This window comes from Bombus vosnesenskii, unplaced genomic scaffold (assembly GCF_011952255.1).
Source record: "Bombus vosnesenskii isolate JDL3184/JDL3185 unplaced genomic scaffold, Bvos_JDL3184-5_v1.1 scf7180000016279, whole genome shotgun sequence".
Classification (NCBI taxonomy): Eukaryota; Metazoa; Arthropoda; class Insecta; order Hymenoptera; family Apidae; genus Bombus; species Bombus vosnesenskii.
Genome location: NW_022884348.1, coordinates 863755 through 891746, shown reverse-complemented (window position 1 = coordinate 891746; position 27992 = coordinate 863755). Strand labels below are relative to the sequence as shown.

At 36.9% G+C, this 27992-nt stretch overlaps 1 protein-coding gene across 3 annotated transcripts; it reads right to left on the bottom strand.

Annotated features, from left to right (window-relative positions):
• Positions 1-44: 44 nt before the first annotated feature.
• LOC117242772 (calcium uptake protein 3, mitochondrial) lies at positions 45-24516 on the bottom strand. 3 transcript variants are annotated; one of them, XM_033509694.1, is made up of 12 exons: positions 24305-24516; positions 9550-9685; positions 8971-9081; positions 5366-5413; positions 5185-5267; positions 4210-4272; positions 3512-3613; positions 2610-2738; positions 2050-2273; positions 1589-1746; positions 1352-1509; positions 45-707 (listed from the first exon to the last, which is right to left on the bottom strand). In XM_033509694.1, exons 1-12 carry the CDS (start codon positions 24506-24508, stop codon positions 639-641), a joined length of 1485 nt encoding a protein of 494 aa, XP_033365585.1. In that variant the 5' UTR covers positions 24509-24516; the 3' UTR covers positions 45-638. The 3 variants fall into 3 exon arrangements, with proteins under 3 accessions (XP_033365585.1, XP_033365587.1, XP_033365586.1); XM_033509696.1 differs by lacking the exon at positions 24305-24516 and adding an exon at positions 22324-22343; XM_033509695.1 differs by lacking the exon at positions 24305-24516 and adding an exon at positions 17422-17428.
• Positions 24517-27992: the final 3476 nt, after the last annotated feature.

Here is a 27992-nt window from a genome sequence, read left to right as displayed (position 1 = left end):
TTTTTTTAGCATTAATTATTGAGAGTCACAGAAGTTTGCAAAGATATAATATAGCACATTAAGAAAATGAGCGGTGGTTGCTTATTATAGTTATTTACAGGATACATTCTATTTTATTATACACAAATAGATGGTTATAATGATTTCAATGAATTTAGTAGCTTATTTCGTATAAAATGACTCAACAGTGCATCTAAATCCACATATTAAGTACGTAAGATTTTGCACCGAAGAGTCTTTAATTTAAAGATAAGTACACTGTTTAAGAATCGATAAATATTCATTTACAATAGAGTAGTAGATCTAAATTAATACTTAAGAAATTTGATAAATGTTATCTGTCAGGATAAAAGATAAATGTTACATGTCAGGACTGTCAGGACAAAATAATAAATCACATTAATAGAAAAACATAATAAGATACGTAAAGACTAAATAGAAGTAGAGATTCATAATCTGAGAGAAGTAGAGAGTTATAAATATGTTTCAGTCAATGGCAAATAATTATCACAGTGGTATTGTATTAACGAAATGGAACTAGAATTTCAAAAAACGGTGAAACTTCAATGGCACTTGATATTCTTGAATGGTTCGTATCTATGTTCGCTTTTAGATTCATTTCCTCTGCTTAACGTCGCTTAACGGCATTTCATTTCTTGCTTTACACACGAGGTAAATGCTTGCAAACGCTTATGACGTTGTTGAGACTGTAAAATAAAACCAAGCATAGATAAACAGTTATTTGCTAATTGCTACAAGCACAGTGACTACTGCAGAAATTAACAACCAAAGGACTTGTAACAAGAAGGACACTCCTATGACTTTTCACCTATTTTCATTCAGAAAAGTGAAAGAATATTTCTTCGATACATATTAATTTCTTTAAACAAAATATTCACCGTGTTACACAATTGTCGTGAATGAATCTACATATGTATATTCATATTGCGGTACAGTTGTATCTAATTATATTATGAACTTGTGAATCTCATAACGGTAATTGCTTTTACAAGAGTAGCTAATTCTCATTCTACGAGTTGAATATGATTTGGCATACATTATTTTTCATAATATCGATTTCATTGTGTTGTGAATCTTGGTTTCGACTATTATTGTCAGAGAATGTGTTACTTTCTAAAAAATAGACAAATTTGACGTCGCTTTTCGTCATAAGCCCCTCGATTATTATAAACATGCAAATTATGTTCCTACTATTTCGCTGCCTTTAAAATTGTCTTTTACGTTGTTAACAAAGTTTGCATTTAATTTTTTTAACAGTAATGTATGCGAGGCATTTATTGCCAAGTACAATATGTTTAAAAATAGAGGTAATTAGTTTTTCAATCGATACCTTGAAACCTCTGTGTAGGCGATCTTTCATTATCGCTATAAATTCCTTGTAGGATAACTGGCCATCTCCATCCTCGTCAAAAAGTGCAAAGACAGTGTCGATAATACGATCGCTAAGTACACTGCCTGTACAAATTTTCACAGCACGTTGGAATTCGTCTGAAAAGAGAAACGCAGTAATATACGTTTAACGATAATATATACCTAAATTTCTTTCACAATGAATATATCTTGAAACCTTTTGATATTGGGTGATCCGCCAGAGTGTACATTCGCATAGCAATTGAAAAGTCGTCGAGGTTGTTCAAAAATTGATAAAAACGACAAAATTCCTCGAATGTAATACTGATTTGAAGATGCGAGTTTAATATTAGTCTATCCACATATTTATCGTATCTGTAACAATAGAATATGTACATAAATTTAGCCATTTGAAATGTAAGAAAATTAAAGAAGTAATTTAAGAAAATGAATCAACCACCGGTACAAATAGAAGAAATCCATACTAGGCATTTAATGCTATATTTTATCAGTTCTACTAAATGAAATTTGTACGAATTTCCAAAATTCACAATTACTTTCAACTTTTCTTTTGCACGTGTACCGAGATCAAATTTTAGAAAGTACACTTCTACGAACGACCTTCTATTTATTTGAAGCAACACGTGTGAGAACAAAATCGGAAAAAGGAAAACGTACTCGTCGGCATCGAGATGCGTATATCGTAGCAAAATTTTCGCAAAATCTATCTCGGAGATAGCGTCACGGCCTTTACTGAATTCGTGAAATTCGAGCTCTAGAACTTCTTGCTGCAGGTTTTCCATGAAACATTTGAAATTTTCGTATTTCAGCTCGTTGGTTCCATCTTTCCCAAAGAAGTGTACCATCAGAGTGGTATCGATTGGATGTCGTCGTTGCAAGCCCTGAAAATAATATTATCATAGTCAGTAGCGTCTAATTTCTAATAGTGTCTTACACAACGAACTTTTTTTATAATTTTGTTTATCTTCATGTTTTTTTGTTTCACGATTCGACAAATCCTTTTCGATCATCTCTTATTCGTAAGTGGTATTCCTTTGTAAAAACTTCTTAAAGTACAATGATTTGCAATTATCGCTTCCAAAAAGCTTTTGCGTTTTTGAAACAAAATATATATATATATAAAAAAAATGAGAAAAATATCAAAAGAAAAAAATATGAAGATATATTTAGTTTGAGTGTTTATCGTTAGTTATTTCGAATATTATATCGTATATTACTTGGTCATCGTCGATATATTGAACTTGAATTGCTTCAAGAGTCGTTTGCCTCTCTTTCGGAAGATCTAAGTTTCTTTTGAACTCGGTACCGTGACGTCCTCTCCAAGCGTGGCTGAAAACTTTTTCCATCTGTAGGAAGGAAAGAAAAAGATATTGAAATTTCTGTTTTTAAAACTTGTTTTTAAGATCTGCTTTATAATTGATCGTAAAGCCTTGGGAGAAGAGTGTTATATACGTATGCAGGTATGTAATTTCGTTATATCGTTCCAGCTGAAATCAACGTTTACTTACCAAAGATTTACATTGGAATAATGGTTTAACAATTAGGATAACATATATTTTAGCGAACACAAATGAAAGTATTCTACAGGACGTTCTATCTTATCTGCCTTTTTAACTTATTATTTCTTAGTTATTAAATTTAACCCGAATGTAGCTGAATTTTGAGATTTAGGTATCCAAGAAACGATTAACTATCGTAACTTGTTCAATGTTGCAGTTAAAGCCGCCAATTCTTAATTTTATCTGCAAATCGCATCAACGTTTCGACCATACAAGTTGTATTAATAGAAACTTTGTGATTTTATCATAATTTTAACGAAGAATGTTATTAACAAAGTATCCCCACTTACATTTAGAAGTTCTCTGTTGGTAATTTTTAATAGGCATATTCATAAACAGAACCTAAATTTTAAACAAAGATTAAATTATGTAATTTTTGTGTTACGAACTCAACATCTCACAATCGTCACATAATTCAGTTTATTGTTAAATTGTCAAATATATATTAAGAAGGATTTTATTTATTAAAATTATAATGCAAGTCCAGCAGGAAAATTCAAATTCACTCTGACAGTAGTTAAACAGATAATCACGTGCATCTGCATAACTTAATAACTTACGTAGGAATTCGAGACAATCTGATTTTTGTCATTGCTCTCTCGGGTGTTACGAAGTTTTGGTTCATAAACGAAATCTTCGCTCGGTGGCATTATACGTTTCAACTGATAAATACATCAAAAAGAGATATTGAAACATATCTGTAATAGGCGCTTGCTTCGAATAAAAAATAAAAAGATGGATTAAGAAGTAACGTAACAACAAAGCAGAATCACGAATGAAAGTATAAATAAAAATAGCATGATAAAAAGAGATTAGGAACAAACGACGAATACAAATACATAAAGCGTCGAAACGTAAAACAAACGAACGGAGTGGAGTTACTTGACAATTTACTTAACATTAAATAAAAAATAATGTAATAATGGAAATAATTAGCAATTAATTCAACTCATGCATTCAAAATTAACCGATAACAAAGCATGCAAAATTTTGTTTAGTTCGCTGATAACAAAATATGAAGTTATTTCGATTAGTTTTGTTCTTGTGAATTATATTATCGTTTACGTTATTTAGAAAAGAATGTTAGACATCCGTAGGAGAGCGAATTAATAATATTATCAAGCAGGTTTGTTAGATGTCAAAGGCGCAGGACGTTATTCGAGTTACGATTGCAAGCGCGCATAATGAGTCGCGCGATGATAATCAAGATTGCGAATACCGGCTCGATTTGCTCTTTCATGAACATGTTAAAACTCACTGCACGTTTTGTTTCAACGTCGAGATGCCGATCCTTCAGGTTACCGCCGAGCAATCGTCGAATCTGTGAAAATTACAAACGCATCCGTGCAAATTGGCAAATTCTGCTCTTGGTCGCATACTACGACCTTCTTCGTCTTCTAGATCGTGTGATTTTTCTTCGTTTCTGAGAACCCGCAATTTATTTTCGTAACGAGATCATTGATCGGATTGCCGCGAGTTTCTTCTCGTTGTATACTTAAATCGAACATGTTAAATCTACATATAGCATTCGATATATTTATCTTGCTTTCTTATTTTCTGTTTCGTACGTTTATTCGATTTGACGAAAAATATAAAAATCGTAATTTCAAGATGAATTAGAAATTTAGAATAAATCTTTCATTCTATATAATTATCGTATTTGTTGCTGCCTATGTACTTGTAATTGAAAGTTAAAACGTTTCCGATCTCCATCTGTATCGATCATTTACAATTTTCAAAAATTTTCTCTACGGAATTTTTTGATTGCTTCGTCTTAAAATCTCTGCTTCAACTTAAATTCGAACGAATAATTTAGTTTAAGGTAATACGAGTACGATTTAATGTTGTTACAGTAAAAGGAGTAAACGTCGATCGTACATCGTGTCACGTTGATTTAATTTATGCACAAGTTATCGTCGAATATTTTCTGTCTGTCTGTCTGTCTGTGAATCGTGAATTACGTGTTTATCGGAAAATTGCACTGGAAATATTGCAGAGGCATACCGAAAGAAACGTGTAACTTAAAAAGCTTACTTTGAACGTGCACTATTTAACTGGCTTTAAATTTAGCTTGCTTTATTAAGAACTGAAATGTTATCTCTACCGAAAAATATTTAATCAAATCAAATTTGAAACATTTTTATAGGACAAGTACAAATGCGATAAAAAATCGTGATAATTTATATAGCAGACTCGCGCAAGAAATGTGCAACTTGGCAAAGAATTATCTTACCACGAGAAATTCCGTTTTATCCACACGTTCGTTTCCATCCGTATCGAACATATTGAACGCGATTCGGAAACCGGACGTAGGTTCTGCAATAAGAATCTTTGTTACGTCTTATTGAAAATACAGAATAATGAAAATTCATGAGAAACACGTATGTTATTAAAAATTGTACGACGATACTTACTGATTAGGATCGATAAGAGGAAGAGATACTCCGTGTAAGATATAATTCCTACGTGAACAAAGGAAAGAATTATTATTACGTGTACATACGTATCGTAAATCATTATTATAACATGATACTAGGCGTAAGAGTAAACTTCAAACGCAATATTTCGATAAAGGAAAGTTTCGATAGTTTACATATCGCGTTATCGCTTTGAATAGTCGATATTTCTATGATTTATTTCATTTTAACGATCAAATTTCCATAAAATAATCGATCATAGAAAATCTACTCGAAAATACACCATGCACAACTAGCATCAGCACTAAAAATCAGTCATTAATCATTACACAAAAGTCCTAATCCCCGGTCTAATTGATTTTCAGTCATTAGCTAATCTCCACGTTCGAATCTCATTCGGTTAAAATGACTTTTCGATCGTTAAATCGGTTCGAACGTATACGAGGCGAAAGAAGTCGGTCTGGTCTATCGGAAAGAAGCCGGGCCCCCAAGAGGGATTCGTACCCATTTAAGAATAAATCCATTTATGGGAAAATGATGTATCGCTCGCGGACGGCCGGGTCTCTTCGTTTTGTTTACGGCGACACGACACAACGATAAAGTGCCGTACTAATTTCCACGATAATCGCGTTAACTCGTAATCTAAGCGTAACAGGTTGCCCTAAACCATGGTGGAGAAGAGGTAGCTGCGAACGGCATTAGATACGCCCCATAACGTTCTAGGCATTCCTTGGAACATCCCTTTTCTTGGTTTAAAGAAACGCCAAATAACTCAGGCTTTTAACGTCTCGCAGCGAGAAATACTACTTCCAAAGTTAAATTTTGATCTTCCAGTCAGACAGAACGCATCATCCTCGAAGCGTGTTTTCAGCTTTGTGCCGAACGATCGTGGAATCGATTTTATGTGCCATAAGCACTCCATAAAACGTTTTCACGACTACGAAAGCCGGAGGAAAGTTTACGAAGCGGAAAATGAAGAAAGTGAGTGGAAGGAAACGGTCGACGCCGAAACTCCTCACACTCGACGTTCACGATCCATTTCTCTTTTTATCGTCGTTGAATTGGAAATTTCCGATTAAAAGTCCTGCACGAATGAAGCTATTACAGGCGAGTACAGTCGGCGAACATCAGAAAAACTCTAAATAAAAGCTGACGCTTACAGCGCACTGTCTTTCTCGTTGCATTGTTCTAGAAAGAGAAATTCCGTTTGGTGAAATTGATCTTTTCCTGGAAATGATCGTCGATTCTCGAAAGAAGAATTTTTCGCAGACTATCGATGTTTGAAGAAACTTTTCGAACCGTTTATTCGATAAAATTGCTCCGTTGATGCGTATCTTCTTTTCCCAGAATTTGTGCTTTCCATGCGATTCGATAACGGTGAATTATGTAAATTTCTTATGCAGGCAAACCAAATAAAAAATAAACACTCCATAAACCGTTTGCCTTTGCAACGTAACCTCCATTTAGATCGATAGATCTCTGTCAAATTTCTATTCTCTACTTTCGTTTGGATTGACAACGAAAAATATTACGCTGTTATTCTTCACGTAATTCCACACTCGTTTACGCACACTCGATAAAGTTTCTTACATACTTATTATCGGCATTCTCTCTTAGTTACCGTTCGCACGTATCATACAGTTAAACTTCGCCACTCGTTTCTTCGAAACTACGTTTCTACGAAGTAAATAAAGTGCCTTAAAAGCGAGACTCGTAGTTGCGTAAGCAACTTTCGCATTGTATCTTCATTCATACGGTTTCACAACTCGTTGTCTATGAGCAGAAAAAGAGTATACGTTTCTTCGCTGCTTAGCGCTACACACGCTTCGTGTATACTACTTTTGCGCCACTTCATTCATAAAATTCCACGATTCATTCCGATACCATGTACTACATACTTGGTGCGCGTTCGCGCAATAAGAAGGTATTCCGTTTAGTCACGCGTCGAAATGGTTTCGAACAGCGAACGAACCGATATCGGTAAGGCGATGTAGACGAGCGAGTTTTGTCGCGCGAGTGGTTCACAAGCGTTTTAGCATGAAATTATATGGGAAATACACGAGGCGCGAGCGATTTCGTATAAATTTGTATACATTATATGGGTATCTACATGTGTATCTAGAAGCAGTAGGACACCTGTGTATCTCGTACAAAATGTAGCACATATAAAAGTAGTGGGTCGGAAAAATGATAAAAAAGTAAGGAGTTAAGGATTTACGAAAAGTTTGAAGCAACACTGAAAATGAACGGCCAATTACTCGTTATATCGGTAGGCCTCGATATTCAATGCGATCACTTTTTAACGTTGCTTTAGCGCGTAATTAGCATAATTGTAGCATGTTTAAGACAGTTATTCGTGCTGTATGTTTTATATTTTATTTATTTATATTATATTTTAATAAATGCATGTCCGCGATAAATGTCTCGTAATTTCTCTGTACATTTTCAGATTGCTTCCATATTTCAAATTTTTGATTAACTTGAAGTTTTACATTAACCTTTCAAACAACGACCGACGCTGTAGTACCGACAAAATTCCCAAAAATGTCGTATATCGCACGCGATATGTTAATAAATGTTTTCTATAATAAGTCGACGAAACAGATTAGGTCAGGGGCCTCGTATATTAGCCTATAAAATTCTGGGCTTACTAACACCGTGTTGGTAACACGTGAGCAACCATCGCATCGCGATGGTATGGAAGAAAAAAGAGAAAGTGGGATACACAGAGAGCGAGGGAACTCGTTTATTAGAGAGAAGTGTGAAACTGGCTCCATACGTGATTATTTGCATTTCCATTAGCGCGACAAACGTGCGGTGAACGCACAAAAAGGCAGGAAGAGGCTCGAACCAGCTGCACCAGGGACTCGTTAACGACGCGACGCAGCCCTGTTATTTCGATCGTTGCGAGTCGCAAGGGTGGCGGGATTAATTGCTGTACCGATCTCCGAGCCACGAAACTCGAGAACCTTGCAAGAGAGCAACTTCGAAATTTTTCACACGGGACGCGTCGAACCTAAATCGTTCGTGTCAAATTTTCAATTTCTTCGTGACTTTTCCACGCGAGCCGCACCTAATAACCAACCGAGTCGATTAAATGTAAAATCGCGCAAATTGGTCTTTCCTCTCTAACACGATATCATCGATAATAATATCGTATTTTCCCGTCTATCGCACAATAAGTCAGCACCATTCGGAAAAATACGATATCTCGATCTTTTTGCTGGTTTTATATAACTCGCAGACTGACAATGAGAAGAAGTATCTTAATATGGAATAGTCGAAAAATGGGTACCTACGATCTGGTAGGTTTGAAAATATAAAAACCTTTTGAAAATACACGATAGATCCGTAATGTCTTTTAAGAAACAAAAAGAGCATATAAATCCGAATGAATTTAATATTTACCGCAAGCTAAAATACATTCGGTCGCATATATACGAATGTTTCTATTCTCTAGAAATATTTCTATGCTTGAGAAACAGTCTCGAGGTTCGAAAGACACGTTCGTCGCCCGGTTCTGTACACAAACTAACGTCGTTAAAATTTCTTTCCCTCTAAGCAAGTGTAAAAATCAGAAGCGGTATTTTTTGACTGCTCACCTTTGTCCCGGAGGTTTCTGAACATATGTGGATTTCCATGACGTAGCGAGGGGACGCTGTTTCTCATCACATTCAGCTCCTTGTCAGTTAACACGCGTCTCTTCAGCCTTGCTGAAATATCACCGAAATTTATTTATTTATATTATCGATCGAGGCGCCGCGATTTCACCGCACTGTCGTTGCCAGTTTGCGCAAGGCTAAAGTGCATTAAAGAACCGTGACAGAAACGTACGAACGACGTATAAATTCGGATGCTTAGAACGTTTGTTCTATTCGTAGACCGTAGAGCGACATACGTAGTCGATGAATTTTTTATTTTTCGAGTTCTACAATTTTTATGTTCGATTCTCTCGGCGAATCTAAATTTTTTTAAATCAAAGAGAAATAATTAGCCTTTGTTAAAAAGGCTTGTAACTTGTTAACTTGTTAAAAAGATAGTATACACATACCTACAACACGTACAAAGCAGTATTTTGATTATTTAAATATTTAATTTCAAACAAATGTTATTTTTCAGCAGTTCGTTTCCGATCTAGCAAGTTATCACTTATAGCCTTTGCGAATTTATTTGATACTCACGTCTGGGTTCAGATTCGACGACACTGTCGAGGAAATCTTGAGGCGTCATATACAGTTGCCCGTCATATTCCACCGATGCAAATTTTATAAATCTTTGTTCCCTCATCGTCAACTTTACTACCTTCTCGTGCTCCTTCTGCGTGACAGAATAAAAAAGAAAAATAAACATCGATTTACGATCTTTGGCCTCTTCGCCTCACTTGCGACTACAAAATGTATTGTCGAATATGACACAATTTCCATTCGTGCTACCGCGACTACTTACTTGGCAAGTTGCGCGACTAGTCGCAAGTGGAAAAAAGGCCTTCGAGCTGTGCGCGTCGAATTTTTGCTTTTATTCTTGCATTTCTATAATTTAATACCATCTGACGCTGTTTATAGATCTTTTATACGAGCATAACATTTTATATTTATTTATACGAATATAATTTTTCAATGCATACGGACACGCGTATATTTTCCCGTTAAATCTTTGCGCCATATCGGCGACCTTGTTCGAAAGAACCTATTCATAGGTTCCAGCTCGCAAGTGTCATTAAGCTCTCTTCTTTGGCATTTGGCGTAATGGTCTCTTTTTACGATATCTTTCTATTTATGCACACACACGCGTATACAATATTTGACAGTTCGTTGATTTCATGAAATTTCAATCGATTTATTTTAATTTATTAAATCATGAAATCGTTTATAAAATCACATAATTCGATCGAACTTTGCTCATACAATACGACAGGTACTTGAACGTTAAATATACAAATATCTACTCGAGTTCTTACTTCACTGCACCGCAGCAGTGCGACACGCAATAGCTAAAATTACATATTTCTGTAGCTGGTACGGTCAAACGTTATCAGCGAACTATCGAAGAATAAGAATAATTTCCATTTTTAGGTTATTCCTATCATATTTACCTGCGAAAGGAACAACATTTTTGGCAACTACTTATTTAGAAAGAATTATTACAGAATTCAGGAGTTCGCTTATCACTGAATCTGCCCCAAAAATCTATCGTCATTCCTGTTACTTCGCAATTGTAATCGTAAAAATACTCGGGGAAAATCGTTGATTCTAAAATGATCGTTTACGTCCTCGTTTTGCTTTCGAAATAATTGATTAGAAGATTGATCGGTATGCAATCGGAATAAAAGAATTTCTTTCTACCGCATTTCTTGAAACGTTTAACATCACGCTTGGGACGAATGCGCAAGACATGTCGTGAAATTCACACATCTTCCGTATCCCTACGATCTGTAATCTCGCGATTAAACCCATCGTGCAATATATATAAAACATCGATAGAATTATTCAACACTTACGATGTATAAGCATTTTTCATTTCAGCCCGCTGTCTTTGAAGCGATAGTTTACTACTTACACAAACAGGTAATTGTATAATTTAGAATATCCTTAAATCGCGTATCGTTTAATAAAAAACTGAAATTCGCAAGTTTATTGCATCACTTATTGCACATAAATCAATTGTCTACAGTATACCTACATGTAATCTATGCAATACTTCTTTGTTCAGATTAATAGCTTTGATATTGCAAACGTTACTTGGACAGCTTAAAGATTATAGACTTAACTCTACGGATACAAGAAGGCAGTTCTAATCTTAAAATATGTATGAAATACGTTGCGATCCTCGTGTCATACGACGATATTGCTTCAGAGAAAAGATCATCTACCGCCCACACCGATTCTGAATTTATTTGCATAATACACTATTATTCGATAGCCTTACAAATCGTCAAATTACATACAAAATAAAAGTATCTGCGTCTAATTCCAAATTAGAATTGAACGTTTGTACGCATACCACGTGCGATAGAAAATACGATAATTATCTAAGTATTTATTTTTAAGCGTCTATCCGATATTCGTTGTACAAATAAAATGAATAAATCTCGACTCTGAGATATCGGAATTATTTTGATATCCTCGTAAATATATTATCAGAGACGAAATATTTACAAATAAAATAAGCCAACTTCCATCCTGCCAAGTATACCATCGTGCCGAAATCCATACTGTTAAATATTCTTCTTCGAATAAAAGAAATTCCACGCTGTACAATACCACGTCGAAACAGAGTGCGATTTTACCCATAAATACTGTACTTCGTTTTCTAGCTACACGTAGCAAATTCCAATATGCCAGGGACCACAAATGGGTCTCCGCTTCAGCACGATTCCATTGTTGCTCGCGAGAGCCACTAGAGGTTAACAAACTATCGATACGCGGTTGGAACACGACTATGAAAGATTGTCGAATTTCTAAAAGGGCGAGGCCCTTTTGTTGGCTTGCTTCGTGGGAGCCTGTACGCCCACTTAGTGGCCGGTTACACTCCTCCCAGCTATCTGCTTACCTACGTTCAGGCAATATGCGTATTTCGCGACGTAAGCTGCAGTTAAGCCTTAAAGGTTATGCACACAATTCTCGTGTAACGACGTGAATTTGCGATCTCACCGGTGCAGATTGAATCGTTCATTCTGTAGACGCGAAATTGCTGGAACGCGGCGACCCGGCGACGCGGCGCCCCGTTCCAAGAGTCAAGTTTCAGGACAACTGATTATGAGTTATTGTCAGCATCCATTCAATCTCTACAACCTTTTCCTTCTTTTCCTTTTGATCGCACCAGTCGTACAAGAGTTAAACAGCGTCTTTTGCACGTATAAGTTACTCGTTGCTTAGAAATTACGAGCTTAATAGTAAGAAATTGGCTGTATTATTCTTTGTAATTTACGTTGTTACGTGTTGACTATGCACGTGTTCTAATATATCGTTATTCGTTTCTATTCAAAGAACATTCGCTTCGTCGTTGCATCTCGAACTATACCGCGCACCATATAGTTTACCGCACGTACCGTTCTGCGAACACGTTCCTCTGCGATTTAAAAGCAGAATATCAACACGGTACCTTGGTTCGTATCGATATCATTACATCACACGTTTGTCATTATTCGCATGAAACGGATCCTTGGCTTATTTATAGGCGAGCTGCTCGAAGGATGTTTGGCCGACGCTCTCGTTTTTCGTTGCATTTCCATAAGCGTGAATCTCGGTCCGACCGTAAATCAGCCTCTTTTTCTGCGACAAATCGTTTTTACAATGGTTCGTACTCGTGATAGTAGCTTCCCGTTACCGATCGAGATTATCTGGCGAAGTAACTCGAAGATTCATGCGTACATGCAAGCAGTTTATTCTTCTATTTTTTCTTTTTTTTTTTTTTTCTGTTAAAAGGCACACCCATTAAGTGTGAATTTATAGAAATAAAAATGGCATCGTTAATTCAGCCGTCTGTTACGTCTGGTTCGTGAGTAGCGTTCGTTTTCCTACATGTATGTAAATCTGATAATCGTATTTTCAATAAAATCATTTTATTGCTATGTGCCCGGTATCCCGCTTATAATTATTCGTATAATTACGCGACCCAGGGAAAGTAACGATTATACGTTCCGTACGAAATGCGTGTATTAATTTTTACTGTTTCGCCCAACGAGATTTATAGTTATAGCCAGCGTACGTGTATAATAGTGCGGTTATCGATGGCAATTTCAGCAAATAAACAATAAAAGAAAATGCATATCTCTGTGTCCATTTGGTCGTTCCTTTTAGAGTTTGTATGCAAGTGTCTGAAAGATACGTGGTTTCTATTTATTTTTTTCTTCTTAATAACAACCTTCGATTTCGATGGCTTTGAAATACGTTGGCTCACGGAAGTATTCGAACGTTCGTAGACACCTTTCGCGAGTATATTACGTCAGCTATACGAAACATCATCGGTTCTGTGACGAGAACCGACCGTCGCGATTACGACGATCGAATTTGAAACAAAGTCAAAAATGTGGTGGAAAAAGCTATTTGCACACCGTTGCATCATATCGTAACCTTTTTATGATATTTATTTACACGATTGAAATATTCTAGGCACATCTGAATCATTGTTACGCACAGGGGATGACTCGATTATACGCTGGAGGAGATAGATACACACGTGCGATCTCGTTCGTTAATTCTGATTGTAAGCATGGAAAAATATTGACATATTCGACTATATAGTGATGTAAGTTTTCCACTAAAACTGCAAATATTGGTTTGGGTTGCTCTCAGCGAATCGTATGGCGCTGTTGAGAATGCTAATATTTTCTGACGTTTAACATGTTTCCATAAACCTCTTACTGCTTCAAGAACCATCGCGCTGTCTATAAACCGTTAAACTTCAAAAACCATTACGCAACTGAAGTTTACTTCCTCGAGACAGCTGGTATCTACCGCTACGATAACTTTTCAAGGAAATCCAACCAACAGCACGGTACCCTTTGCGATTGTTCTATAAATGGCACTAATTGATCTTTGAAATTCCTAATTAGCAACACCGCTTTGAAAAGATCAAAGTTATACAAGGAAGAATGGTAGAAAACGTTTCGCGCATCTCTAAACTGTTATCAAGGCGTCGCACTATCGTCTCGACAGATCCAAGAGTTTTCGATTACGTTATATCAAAATACTATACAAAGCACGGCATCGTATACATGTTTGTACGCGTATTTTTACAATTGAAAATTTTGCTAAAAACACGTAGATGTTTGATTCTAAAAAACAAACAACGAGACACTTTTCAGATCGGTTGGAAAAGTATTCGGAGCGTAATTGAATCTGAAAATAGCTTCCCGGTAGAAAGTCAAGGTACGATTTAAATACGATTATATCTCTATTTCGTTTTATCTGCGATATTCGCGTTTTCCACGACCGTCGGCCGAAAGGCGAAGAGTCAGTGTCTTCGCGCGCACGAGTGTTTCTAAATTCGTATCTTTAAAGCGTATTAATCCCTGGTCAAGGTCAATGATGGGACGAAGTCGTCGGCAGAGCTCGAAAATTCTTACGAAATAACCTTTGCTCCAGCGTATCCAGGGACACGATCTCACAATTCCTCGTTCAGGAATACACGAGCGACAGAGGAAGCTGAAATCATGGGGGAAAGATATTTCCGCGAGAATGAATTTACGCTACAACACACCCATAAATCGACTCCTTTTCTTTTCCGTGGTTAACGCGCGCGGCACCGCCGATTTATGGGATACCAAACGCCGTTAGGTCTAATCTTCTCGTTAGAGACGAGGCCGAAAAGCACCGAAGGTGCCGGCGCCCCTTTGTACAAATTGCTACCGAATGAACCAGAGGCCAGGGACCACCGTAGTACCGCGTCGTTTTGGAAATTGGGTCTGTTGTAACGTGGCCAGGTAAATGAAATTCTTCGTCTGTTTTTATTCGGCCCCACCAACAACCGTTTGAAAAACGAAACATCTATCTTCTTGTCGTGTCTTGTTCCAGTCGATTCTTCGACTCGCGTTTGAATTTCACTAGATTTTATTCCGTGGGTCACCATGTGAAAGTGAGTCTGCCCGATCGTGATCTTATCTGCTAGCGATTTATCGGAATCTATGGAATCGCGGTATTGTTCGGTTGTAATAATAAATTTGTACACGCGTATTCGTTAGTTATAACTATCTTAAAGGTTAAATTCGCGGGCCAGTGCGTAGGATAAATAGGAGATCACGCGCTATACAGCGGGTTGAAAAGTGAATTACGCTAGTAAAATAGTAGTAAATCAAAATTTCGCCAATTTCAATGTGGTCACGTACTTTGTTTCTTAGAAGTTTCGTTCCTTTAGATTCTTGATCAATTAACTTAACTTCCTTACAATTAATAATTGTAATTATAAACGTACAACGCTATGTTACGGGAAATAGCAGCGGATTAAGTAGAAAATAATAAGATACTAATGGATAGTTGACGTTTAAATTTATGACTTCTTCGATAGACGATCTTACAATTTCCATGTACTTACATTCTTAGATTCGTTTCATACTGTATTAACGATGATCGTAATAGCGCGATCGTGATAATCGTATTACGCGCACAATCTTTCGTATAACGTGCGAAATCTTAATATTTTCAAATTTAAGCAACGAATTCGATCTGTCCTCGCAGCAGATAAACGAAACGATGGACCATTTTGTATTTGTCTGTCGTATGTGGACGATTACGTGTCATATAAAAACGTTGTACAAGACGTGTATTATACTGTAACGGTTAAATATCTAGAACTTCCGTAAAAGGAGCAGTTGATGTTAATCGTAGTTGGAGTAGAAACGCATTTATCGAGTATTTTGATCGACAACAAAAAGAAGTAGTTTCTACTTAAATGTACGTTTAATACATCCGCGGAAAACCACGTGATTCTAGTATTCGAGCATAATAAATCTAAGGCGTGATTTCAATTTAATAAAAGCACGCAAAGAATCGAATTTCTATTTTACACCGACGTACTATAGACAAGTTCGTTGGGTCATCTCGAAATCATCTCTGGTTTTTATTACAAAAATAGCGGCACGTGTAAAAAACTAATCGAAGTCTGCGGAAAGAGAAAAATAACATCTCGTAAATCATCGATTACCGATCCCCATTTACTCTAAACCCTGCCGCTTATCCCAGAGATGAAAGTTACGAGATTAGATCCGCCAGCGCAAAGAGAGGCAGCAAGAAACCAAACGATACCCAGTAACGAGGTACACATCGATATTTACAGGCTTTCGCGCGCGCTAATTTTCCTAGATCGTTTGGCGTAAACGTGCGCGAAAGAACATTCTGATTTATAAATGTTTTTATTCGAGTTTATGATTGTCCACCTTGTCCACCGACCTAACGAGCAACGGCGACGGCTGTCAGGAAGCGAAGAAACGAGCGCAACAAGAAGAACATTGATCGCTCGAATCTTAAAGCGATGGATCCTCGACCACGGGGGAGCTTCGAATTAGCTATGTACACAGTGGTATCACCTATCACTGTTATTAACCCAATTTTTCACCGAGGCAACCGGTTCTTCGCGTTTTCCTGGAATCAAATATAACGTCCGTCTTGTTCGGGCGTTGAACGATGATTACGCCGACGCCGCTACCAGAACGAGACGCGGTGTTAATTTAACCCGAGATCACGCTCGGCCCGATCAATATTCCGGCCAAGTTGGTTCGTATCTTCGTAGATGCGTGATGCCGCGTTAACTAACGTCTGTTGGCACGTCCTTGCGTGTCTACCGGATCCAAGGGGTGTTAGGCTGGCATGTTAGCGGCCCAGGGTAATGACAGGCGCGGTGAACATTATGCTAAGTGCGAGGCATCCGACTGTCCTTTTTTTTTACTCTTCCGTGGACCCTGAACGTCCTCTTTTTTCGACATGTTGCTGCCAGTGTGGTGTGATTAAGGCCCGTTTCATCTGCACCCGTAAACGATCCCCTCTTTATCCTCACCCTTGCCCCTTCTCCATCGGTTGACCTCATCTCCGCTTCACCGTTCGCCTTCCTCGGTTGTTATAGTTTTCAATAAAGGAGGAGGAACACGCGACCAGAATCGCTATTTTGCAGCAACAATTTTGTGCGAATCGCCTAAGGCAGCATTTCCTGTAAGAGCGTCTAGAACGTAGATTACGCGTTCGGTTCATTCGGTTAGACGCAACGCGCCTATATACCGCGTACGTTCTACAAGCTTGAAACGCGTCTTCGTTATTGGCCGAAAGCTTGGACACGCGTACCAGCGTGCAAAGTGTTCTCAAATTTTCACGCAATTTCATTCCTTAATTTCGATATTTACCGATACTTGACCACGCAACGCGTACTCTTTCTTTTCTCGCATTTTCCTTGGCTTTTTTCCTCGTTTACCTTATTTATACTATTCGAACTTACGTTATTTCAGTAATGGTGTTTCTCGTGACACCTTTTATTCAGAGTTATTACGTGTATGTTCTTAATTGCTGTTTACAAGGCATTCGAGGTTCGATGTAGTTCGTATAGATCTTAATGGCGAATTAAGATACCTTTCGAAACTAGGTTAACTCTTCCTTAACTCCAGTTAACTCTTTCAGACGAAGAGACAAAGACGATAACCACAGCTCTTGGCTAAAGTCTCGATCGACTCGTTCGAACGCGGATACGTCGCTAGTAGCGACAAAAACCGATTGACAGGTCGATGAGTGTTGGCATCGAAAAGCCTGTCGATAAAGTTCCGGCAACTAAAGTGGACAGCGAAATACTCGACGTCTCTCGAGTCTCGTATCGTTCTCTTCGTCTCGAGAATGTCGCGCAACAACTAGGGTGGCCGGCAACATCTACGGTCAAACGTTGGCGCGCACGTTGAAAAGGAAAGTATACGCGATCGATCGCAAACCACGTGGATGGCAAACACCTGCCTACCATCGATGCAGCAACGCGCGCCGCTCGTCTCGGTGCATAATGCAACGGTGATTACGGATCTTACGGCGAAGCACGGTGGCATGGCGCCGAGATTGCAGCAGGAAATTGAAATCAGATAACAGACCAGCGCGTCCAGCCAGTATCTTCTTCTCGTTGCGTATTTGCATACGCGTGTTTAGATATGAAAATTTCATTGTCGAATCCTACGCCTTTACCCCGGCGATTTTACTATCTACTTTTTGCTACGAGTATCGAGTACATAGTAGTTAATGACGATAATGATTGCATATCTCTATACCTATCAATTCGATATGGTTAAACTGATTTGCTTCTCGGCGGTGACGGTGTTTTCATTTTCCAACGAATGTGATACGAATATTTACGACGCGAGGCGAGGATTTGTGCTATCGATGATTCGCTCGAGCAGCCGAAGAATCCACAAGGATAAGATCACGATCATGATCATTATCAGATGTATGCTTTGAGAAACATATTCGGAGAAATAAAAGCTGAACGAAGGTTTATATCGCGCGTTAAGCGTCGTAACGAGTATTTTATCTTGAATATTGATATATAATATATATTCTTACGTACCGTAATATATTTCTACGTGTTTGTTCGCATTCGAGTTTCTAATAATCGCTAGATTTCTATACACGTGTATGCATGTTATATTATATGTGTATATGGAAAATTGAGATATATAGAATGTTAGAAAGCGGCGTTAATAAGCATAGCTTATTATAGAAGTATGAATTACAATTAAATAATGTTTGGCGGTAGCCCCTGAGTTATTTGTTTGCTTACCACTTGCTAAGTCAACTTTCTTTCTCGAAATAATTTAAAGCTATTTATTTTACTACAGTTATTTATATAACAAACCGAGCTATTTATGTTATTACAGCTATTTATATAACGATCTAAACTACGCACGATCGAAACTACATTTCATCGGATCATTTAAAGATACTTGGGTGAAAAAGGGCCCAAGAGAAATCTTTGATCAGCATCGATGTCTCGTAAAACGGTTCGCGGTTCACTGAATCACGCCTAGTAAACTAATGAACTTAGATTTATAGGCGCGTAAAGTCGACCGGTGGTCCAAACGATTCTAATCCTAGCAAGGTTTAAGTTAGTTTAATCGATCGCAAAGACACAGTTCCAAGAGTACGCGCAGTTTCGGTTCATGTTTAAACTCTATAAATCTAACGTTTATAAAATTACACGTCTCCTTACGAAATATTAATGGCTAACTACCGCTATTAATCAACATTTCTTATCCGAGAAAATTATATTTTTTATCCGGTACACAGGATAGAAAGTGGAACGTGAAATATCTTGAGATTCTTAAACGGTCTGCGATGAGATTGCCTTTATTACAGCCTCGCCCGTGAGAAACCAACGCGTTTATATCTTTACGATCATAATTTTATGGTTTCACGCTGAAAAGCCAATATCAACATTCACCTTTTAACGAATGTGTCTTTAATGCACTCTAAAATCCGCGTTAGAAAATTACGTTCCAACAAAATTTTTACGCGCCTCTTTAAATCATTTCTATCCGATTTATTCGTCCATTTTCTTCCACGGTTATTTTAATCGTTGCACCAGTTTCTACGATTTTTTCATTTCTATCGAATTTACCCCGTTACCTTCGTGTCGTAAATTTTCCAACGTTTAAACCTAAAATATTCTTTATACGTCGTTTAATCTAAACGGAACGCTTGTTCGAACGATTTCGTCATTTGGTAATACATCCGATCCGAGGAGCTTCGACACGCTAGATAAGTTGAACGCGTTGGCGAAAGAAATTTATATTCAGGAACGAATTGATCCAGTGTTCGTCGGGGATGTTTCGTATCAACGAGATGTGCCATAAGAACAAAATTATCGCGCGGGACGTGTCTACGTCGTTGTTACAATTTATACGCGATATTTAAAAATCCTTCTTTCATACCTATCGTCAGTTTCATAGCACATTTATAACGTTCTAATATTCATGCGTATAAAATTCGAAGAAATTAGCTTTTAGCAATTGCCAATTGGAAAAATATACACGACCCGCTCTTAGAAGAATCTCTGCAGTCGCGTAATTCCTATATCAACGCATTTCCTTTATCCTTTTTATATCGAACTCTTGGGTTTTTTTTTCTGTAAACGTTATCATTTTGTTGTTTCGAAAGACGCGTGAAATTTCGTTCTCTTCTACGTTATTATTTACGTGCATATTCGTACGAGTGTCATCGGATGTGAATAGTTCGATATTGCGTTCGACTCACTTACAAATCCTTTAAGGAACGCAGCTCGCTTATCAATATCTCTTGGCGCCTCGTAAATTAGTACCGTGCTTCTATGCGAATCTTATTTTTAATTAACAGCACTTGAGGTAATTTTACGGAATGGGACTGGTAATAATCAATGCAGATATACGATCGGCAAAATACGGTATGATATCAAAATTAAGAGATTACGTCACGCGAGCTCGCGAGAAAATCAGGTTCACCTTCGCGAGCAAATACCCGGGTATCCATTACAACGCGAAGGCTCATAATGGTCCATCTGATAAACGAATTCCAATTATATGACCATATCAGCACAGATCTCGCGGAATTTCTCTTTATGGGGTTTAAGCTTCTATTTATGACTATTCTTCGATGTCGCTCGTTCGACCAAGAACAAGAAGATAACGCGTCTATAGGAATTCAGTTCGATCTGATGTAGTTTCCAGCGAAAATACGCCACAAGTACTTTCTGTTCTTTAGCGGACTTGCTATGCGGACTTGTTTCTACGTTTACGTGGAAGTTTGCGTTATTGTAACGCAATTCTAGTGCGCGTTTACACATTTACTGTAACTCGACGCGGCAGTCTCAGTGACAAATCTTTTCAATATCTTCGACATCGAGCAGCTGTTAACAGATTTAAGAAGATATCAGCTTTGCTGTTGTTGGTTTTACCGATTCGTAGTGTGTTAAGTTGCGTATTAAAACTATTTACGTAGGAAAGTAATGGAATCAATGGTGAATACAAATCGAGTTAGTTAGTAATCGGTAATTACAAATATTTATCGTGACTAATTGTATTATGTGTATAAAAATATTAATCGTTGATCTTCGATCATCGATTGTCAGATATTAATTGAAATTTAATTTGATTAACCATTAACGATCAAAGCTATTTGATACCAAGTCTGATACGACGCATAAGTATTAATTTCACTGAAGAATTTTAATAGTTAATGGGTGATCATTAATTTCAATTAGCGATTAAGTAGGTACCTTCTTTTTTAACATTAACGATAAGAGATAATTGATAAATTCTAATATCGAAGAAACGATATTTCATATTCACCGATCTGTTATTTATATAATTTCCTATATTATTGACGTTATCATTATTGATAACTAATATATTTTCAATAATCTTCCCTTTCTCGACAAGGACTAACATTAAACTTTCCGGAGAATATTCCACGTACCTATAAATCAATTTGATCGTATGCGTATCTCTCAACCCTACGCTTCATCATCTACCCTACACTTGTCTCAAACAAATAGATAACAAAAGAAAGTGGATGAAAGAAAAAAAGAAAACACTAGAAACGAAGCATCCACCGTTACCTCTTTTTAATCGTGTTGTATTAGCAAGAAACACCAGGCCGCATTAAAATCTTCCTTTTCGTGTTTCAAAAACTTGGTAATTGGTTTTGACTCAGTAATCGACCTCTTAACAAATTGTACCTCATCCGACCGACTCTATCTTGCTTCTCATTATTCATCCTATCTTTTAATAATCAATTCCCTGCCAGCAGCAAGAAGCATAATCGTATCGAGATAGCTGCAGGGTAGAGGGATGGGAGGGGAGACGTACATAGCATAGCAAGGTTCGCGAATAATCGCGAGTTCCAGGTGTGTTTCGCGATACACGTTCGACAGCTTGCGAAGCTTTATCGTTCGAAAATCATGATTTACGCCCGTATTGACTCTTAATTCCGGACGAGTTCCTCGAAACCGTATAAATCCTATGCGGTAGCCGCGTATTATCGTCGAATCACCATTGGCTAATCGAACCAGATGGAAAACGAGCATCAAATAGATCGCTAGCGGTATACGTGGCTACATAGATCGTTATTTAAGCCACAAATTGAGTTCTTAGATTCGATGTGGACGAACGACGCAACGTTGTTGCGATTGGATATTGGCGGGCAACTAGATAGCTCGTAAATCTATTTAGTCGTTGGTCATAAACACACATAATGTTTTTGACGACGGGATGTGAATATTTATGCTTGTATGGGAAATTTAAACGAGCACAAATGTACAGAACGTATGTAACGTGCAGAAATGTACGAAATATCCAAAGTATCTTTCATACTGTTAGGTTGTTTGGAAAGTTGGAAAATTGTAAAAATAACTCGCGTAACACGCGATATATATAGAGAGGGGGGGGGGCAGCAAGAGAGAGATAGAGCTGTTAACGGTTTCATGACGAGCTGTCCAAGTATTATCATCATTCGGTTCGATGATACCGTTCGCGTGTTGGTTTCTCGCGTCTGCCGGAGCCATGTTCTGGATTATCACCAGATAGTATATCTATCGATCTGTATGTATCGCGATGCTGGAAACAGTCACAACCAGGATCGAGGATAAACGATGCGGTCGAATCTTGGACGATTGGAGCGATAACGGCTGCCAGTCTGTGGCGTTCGCAGGACGCTTGTTCGGGTCCGTGATTTGTGAGTGTGCAACCACGGATCGAGCACAGATCTTCCCAAGATTCGCACTTGTTCTGCTAGACCGAAGGACGATCCATGTCCACGAGAGAACATGTGGCGGGAAATGTGTTACATCGACGCGTAAACGGGTTGTCTTGTAGATCGCGAGATCTTGGTCGTTGTTCCGCTCAGATTTTGAACTTTGGATCTATACTTTGGGTTACCTAGGGTTTCGAATAGCGTTAAATTAGCTACAGGCTCGTATGATCGTTAGATTTGCATTTATAATCGCAGACGGTATTTGTCTCATTAAGCGGTAGACTTGGATAATAGAATTTATTTGTATGTTTTCGGCAAAAGTAAAGCTCTACTACAATGAATTTAAGAGAAACAAAATATGCGTTGCTGTACATGTTGGATCTCGTATATATCTATGAAATGAATCATAATAATAATAATATTAAATTAATTATTAAATTAATAATAAAAAATGAAATTGAAAATAGAAGATTATAAAATGTAGGCCGTTACCACTAGACTTCTATAGACTTCTAAAAACGTGTTTGACTACTTAGTGCTATCAAGTTGTGTCGATCGCGTTTTTGCTTTTACACGCGGAAAAGTACCGACTAGAAGTTTCTTGTAAACGCTAAGATTATATACTAATTGAACAGTAAATATGATAAAACATTGAATAGCGATATGAAAAAGTAATATTAGTGGCAATTCAGATGTCAATGTCATGTCAAGTGCTAATTCTGGCATTTTTTGACATTAAACATGCCTCTTCTTGTAGTTACAGCTGTATTTAATATGTACTCAACTTTTTTTTGAAATAACACTATCTGCATATACGAACCTATTTAATATTTTCCAAACTATCGAGTATTTATGTAAATCGTCGATATAACTTGCATAATCTCTTCAATTACAGTCGAAATATAAGAAAGTACGTATGTTAACGAAATTATATATGAATCTCTAACTACCGCGATTTTTCTTCATTAGAGATACAGAAACTTCTATACCTGCTATAAAGATCTTTACTCAAATTTGTTTATTCGTAAATAACGTCTCCTGTATTCCTTTCGTTAGAAATGAAACATGTTAAAAATAACTTTATTAAAATTCTATTTATCAAAATACGGTAAATATTTCCAAAATCATATAAAATATTCGTATAAAAAATTTATTCAAATAAACTTTTCTTCCTTCACCTATTTTTGCATAATACGTATCTACATACGAACATATATTTCTATTCTAGTTTTCTCAGATTTTTATATCACCGTTTCCAGTAATTTATACTCGCTATTTACAAGAATTTACATAAGTATGTGTATTTAATTACGATATCTTTAAAATACTGTAAAAAGCAACATGTTAAGTAAATAGATCGAACATCGCATCGTGCAAACGATATTTGTATAGTTCGCTCCATTATAAACAGAATCGAATTCTAACCTATAACCTGTGACGGCTATAACCTCAAATGTCAGTAACGCCTTGCGTAATATTTCTTCCGGTCAAGGATCTTATCAATCACACAATAAAATTCAATCAAAGTGAATCTATTTTATTTGATGTCAGTGTCAAAACAATCATCGAGGAGTATCTAGAAGTAATATATCGAAGTCAAGTACAAAAACATTATCTATTCCTATAAACAAATTTCTTTCCACGCTACTTTCGCTGTTTAAATTGGCAACTTTTGTATTTCGAACAACGCGTGCATCGTTTAAAAAGCATATATTAATTGTACAAAATAATAAAACGAAAATGTGTGTTTACAAACCACTCGTATCTTGGCGTGTACCGCGTCAGGTCGGAAATATCTGTAACCGCAATAAAGCGTAATAGAAACTGTTGCAAACAATCCGGTGTTGAGACCCCATCTTTTCACTCCACTGTTACTATACCACGCATTGTAAGAACGTGTGACACCACAAAAATGCCGTACGAACGACGATCGTTGTGACAACCTCACTACGCTCGCCATGTTCTATGCAGAAGTGAAGAACGCGCGCATGCGCTGTGACCCTGTCGGCAAATTCAGTTGCGCGCATTACGAAATTGAGAATGTGTTTCCTGATGTTGAAGAATTTCTTCGATATTCCTGAATATTTGATTATTTAATAAAGCAATTTCTTTAATACGGCTTATGATATCTAACGAAATTTGAAAGTTAACGGATCAATCAATTTTGTATCAGGATAATAAAATTCTACTATTACTCGTATTGCTTTTATTTGCATAGAAAATATCGGGAAATCCTATTGTTCGTAATGATATTCTATTATTTTATTGATAGTATTATAAGCAATACTATTTACGCTTTTGAGTTCTAGATTTAGCATCTTGTTAAAAAATACAATAGCAAGGGCGAGTTCATCTTTAAAGTACATTTGCGCCGTTGTGCTCTAATTACCGAAGAAACCGGAAGGAGATATCGCAATCAAATTAATTAATGACCACGAATTTAATGTCGATGAACTCTGAATGCAGATGTTTATATCGTTGATAAAATTATATAAAACCGCTAATAATAATTATAGTAACAAATAATTAATCCAGATATATTTTATTACAAATTGATCAAACAATATTCGGAATAGAATTGGAAAAGCAGAAAATATACAGCTAAGATCTAATGTAATATTACTTCAACAATGATATAAAGCACTTTTGGGTTTCTTGAATCCATATTTAGATATTAATACGCCTTCATCGTTATAGGCAAGCAATGGATATTTATGCATTTATGAGAAACTTAAATTTGGCTAAAAATACAAAATTTACAAAATACGTAAGAATATATGAAATGTTCAAAGTACTCGTTATAACGTTTAGAGCATGAAACGAATTTCTATTTTTTAAAATGTATTCGTGTAAACGAACCTCGTCACGCGTAAATGTACGAACTCGTACAAAAATCTACAGTCTAATTATAAGATTATTAATTTCTCTAATTTTACAATAGTTTTATACTTATTACTATCTTCAAACTTCATTCTCTCTACGATAATCACGTTCTTGTTAACTCATGCTCTTATAATTCATCGAATCGAATGTACGCATCTTTGGATCGTCGCAACAGGTCGCAATATGAACGCGTTGATTTTGCAACGTTGCTGGCTCGGTGATCGCATTCTTACGAAGTACAAGAGAGTAGATAGGGGAAATAGTAGTCTAATAGTAGTCTAATAGTAGTCGCTGGACGGCATGAAATTTGTAGGACGAAAATAGAGTTAGCGTATAAAGCAAAGATAGCATTCGAAGGACGTTATGTAACGAAACGGTGCCATCTTCACCCACGATATGCTATGACGCAACGGGCAAAGAGTTACGTTGAAGCGCTAGCGAGTGCTAAAATTATGCGGGCTAATGTACTCGCACTCTTATTACCGGTTACTCCGGTATAATAGTTTATTAACCGAGGTTACTAGCTTTCTTCTTCGTGGCTGCATTATTACTTATAAATATACTCCATCGCTAGAGCGTGCAGTCGAGACAGTCTTCTGCGATCTTTTCTCCTTCTTGTTTCTGAAAAGACGAAGTCGTTCGCGATCGGTAGGTAACGAACTTAAACTTTATTTAAGCTCTGTTGATTTACACTTTGGTTTAACGACTGGTTCTATAAAAGACGAACACACTTGGCAAGAGAATAATAGCTTTATTCCTAAACGATGAATACGTTTCTTGCTACGTACAATACATTTTCATCGTATGAAATACACGCACAGCATGCTTGCTGAAGTTGAACCTATTTCGAAGTTAAGGTGCGTTCTAAAGTTGTCTGTTACGTGTTCACGTAGGTATTATAATGTACTTTCTTCTTTAATATAAAGCTAGTTGGAAAAGCAGATCGTTACATAAGATGTAGCATAAATATTAATGTTACATTTTATAATTATTTGAAGTAACGAATTTCATAAATCTTTATACAAGTTTATGCCTTAGATTTAAAAAATCGTTTTACCTCGTATATCGTTATCGATTATATTACGTTTCCGAAATTTTCATTAAAATTACAGAAGCACGTTGAACGATTTCTACAAATAAAATTCTACCGATTAATTTCATTTATTGCTATTTTAGTAAAGTTTCGTTAAAATATATATCTATTCTTCTCATAAAATAGCATCAACTGTTTTAACTAACATTAACACGTTCCTTACACGTAATGAGTTTATAGCTAGATTTGAATTACCTTGTGCCCATTATCGCGGTGCTTTAATATTCTCGAACAAAATAAGAGACCGATATGAGACCGTTTACACGCGTCAGGTAAAATAATTGTGGCAATGAATGTCGATAATTAATACTCGTTTCATCAATCTTATTTACATTCTAAACGTGGTTCAATAATATATCATTCGTAGTTGAGGAGAATTTATAATAGTGTTGCAACGAGCCATTGGCCTGGACCACCCCAGGCGAAATTACAAACTCAGGCTGCTTATTTATAATTTCCAATGATTGATCGATCGTCCTTACATTTGCAGCATACCAAATATCTTGTCTTTCTTTATTTAGGAATAATCTCACGAGGGCAATTTAATTCTATTAGAAGATGAATGTGCTCGAGTCGCAACGAGCGATTTCCAGTTATTATGAAACAAGAAAAATACAATTTTTACGGGACGTACTATTCGTCGTATCGGTTTTTAATTTTAAGCATTTCTCGACAGCAATTAGAAGCCAAATATATACGATATATTTCGATATATATAGTTCAAATACTTTGCAAAGTGCATTTGCTAAATATCTGCTAACGTCTACAAAATTTTATCAATACAATTATGATAATCAAGTTTCGTTACAGCGCTAATGAAATTTCGAAATTTTGTCAACCGTTGTATTTCTGTATGTAACTGTTATAAGCAAGGTATTTTTACACATCGAACTGCTTTATATTACAAAAAATACACGTAATAATTAATACGAACGTGGCGGACGGATGAAAATATACAAACAATTCGCGATTCGTAAAAAATAAACAGTTTTCGAAATGACGACTACCTATACGACGATCTGCTATCGTAATCATGAAAATGTTGAAATCAAATTACCAACGAAACACGAAGATCGCGAATCAATTATAACGGTGGCGTAAAAAGTTCGTAAATTGAAATCGATTACCAATTGAAAGCGTCCCGTTTATCTGACTGTTGTCGCGATCCTACCGCGACCTAACCTTCTGAAAAGAAGAAAACCTCCGGATTCCTCGAGCCATTGCACGAGCTCTTGCATTCCTGTTAGTCCATCGTCGACAAAAAAAAAAAAAAAAAAAAAAAAAGAAAAAAGAAAGAGAAAAAGAGAATAGCTTGACGCACGTTCGGCTCCGGGCTGTAACAGGCAGGAAAAAAGAAAGTTGTCATTATCTCCGTGGCTCGCGAGTGTGATGAACATTCTTCAGGGACGCAAGACGTCGATCGTGTACGAGCGAGAGCATCGCAGTGCTCCTGTGTCGTTGTTGCTTC

Bases quoted from the DNA above. Each gene is read 5' to 3' on its own strand.
- LOC117242772 (XM_033509694.1), bottom strand. From the start codon at position 24,508: ATGGCGAGCGTAGTGAGGTTGTCACAACGATCGTCGTTCGTACGGCAT. The intron at 9,082-9,549 runs GTGAGTATCAAA...GTGATATTTCAG, and splicing joins CGTCGAATCTGAACCCAGAC to CAAGGCTGAAGAGACGCGTG. The intron at 1,510-1,588 runs GTTTCAAGATAT...TTCTCTTTTCAG, and splicing joins GGATCACCCAATATCAAAAG to ACGAATTCCAACGTGCTGTG.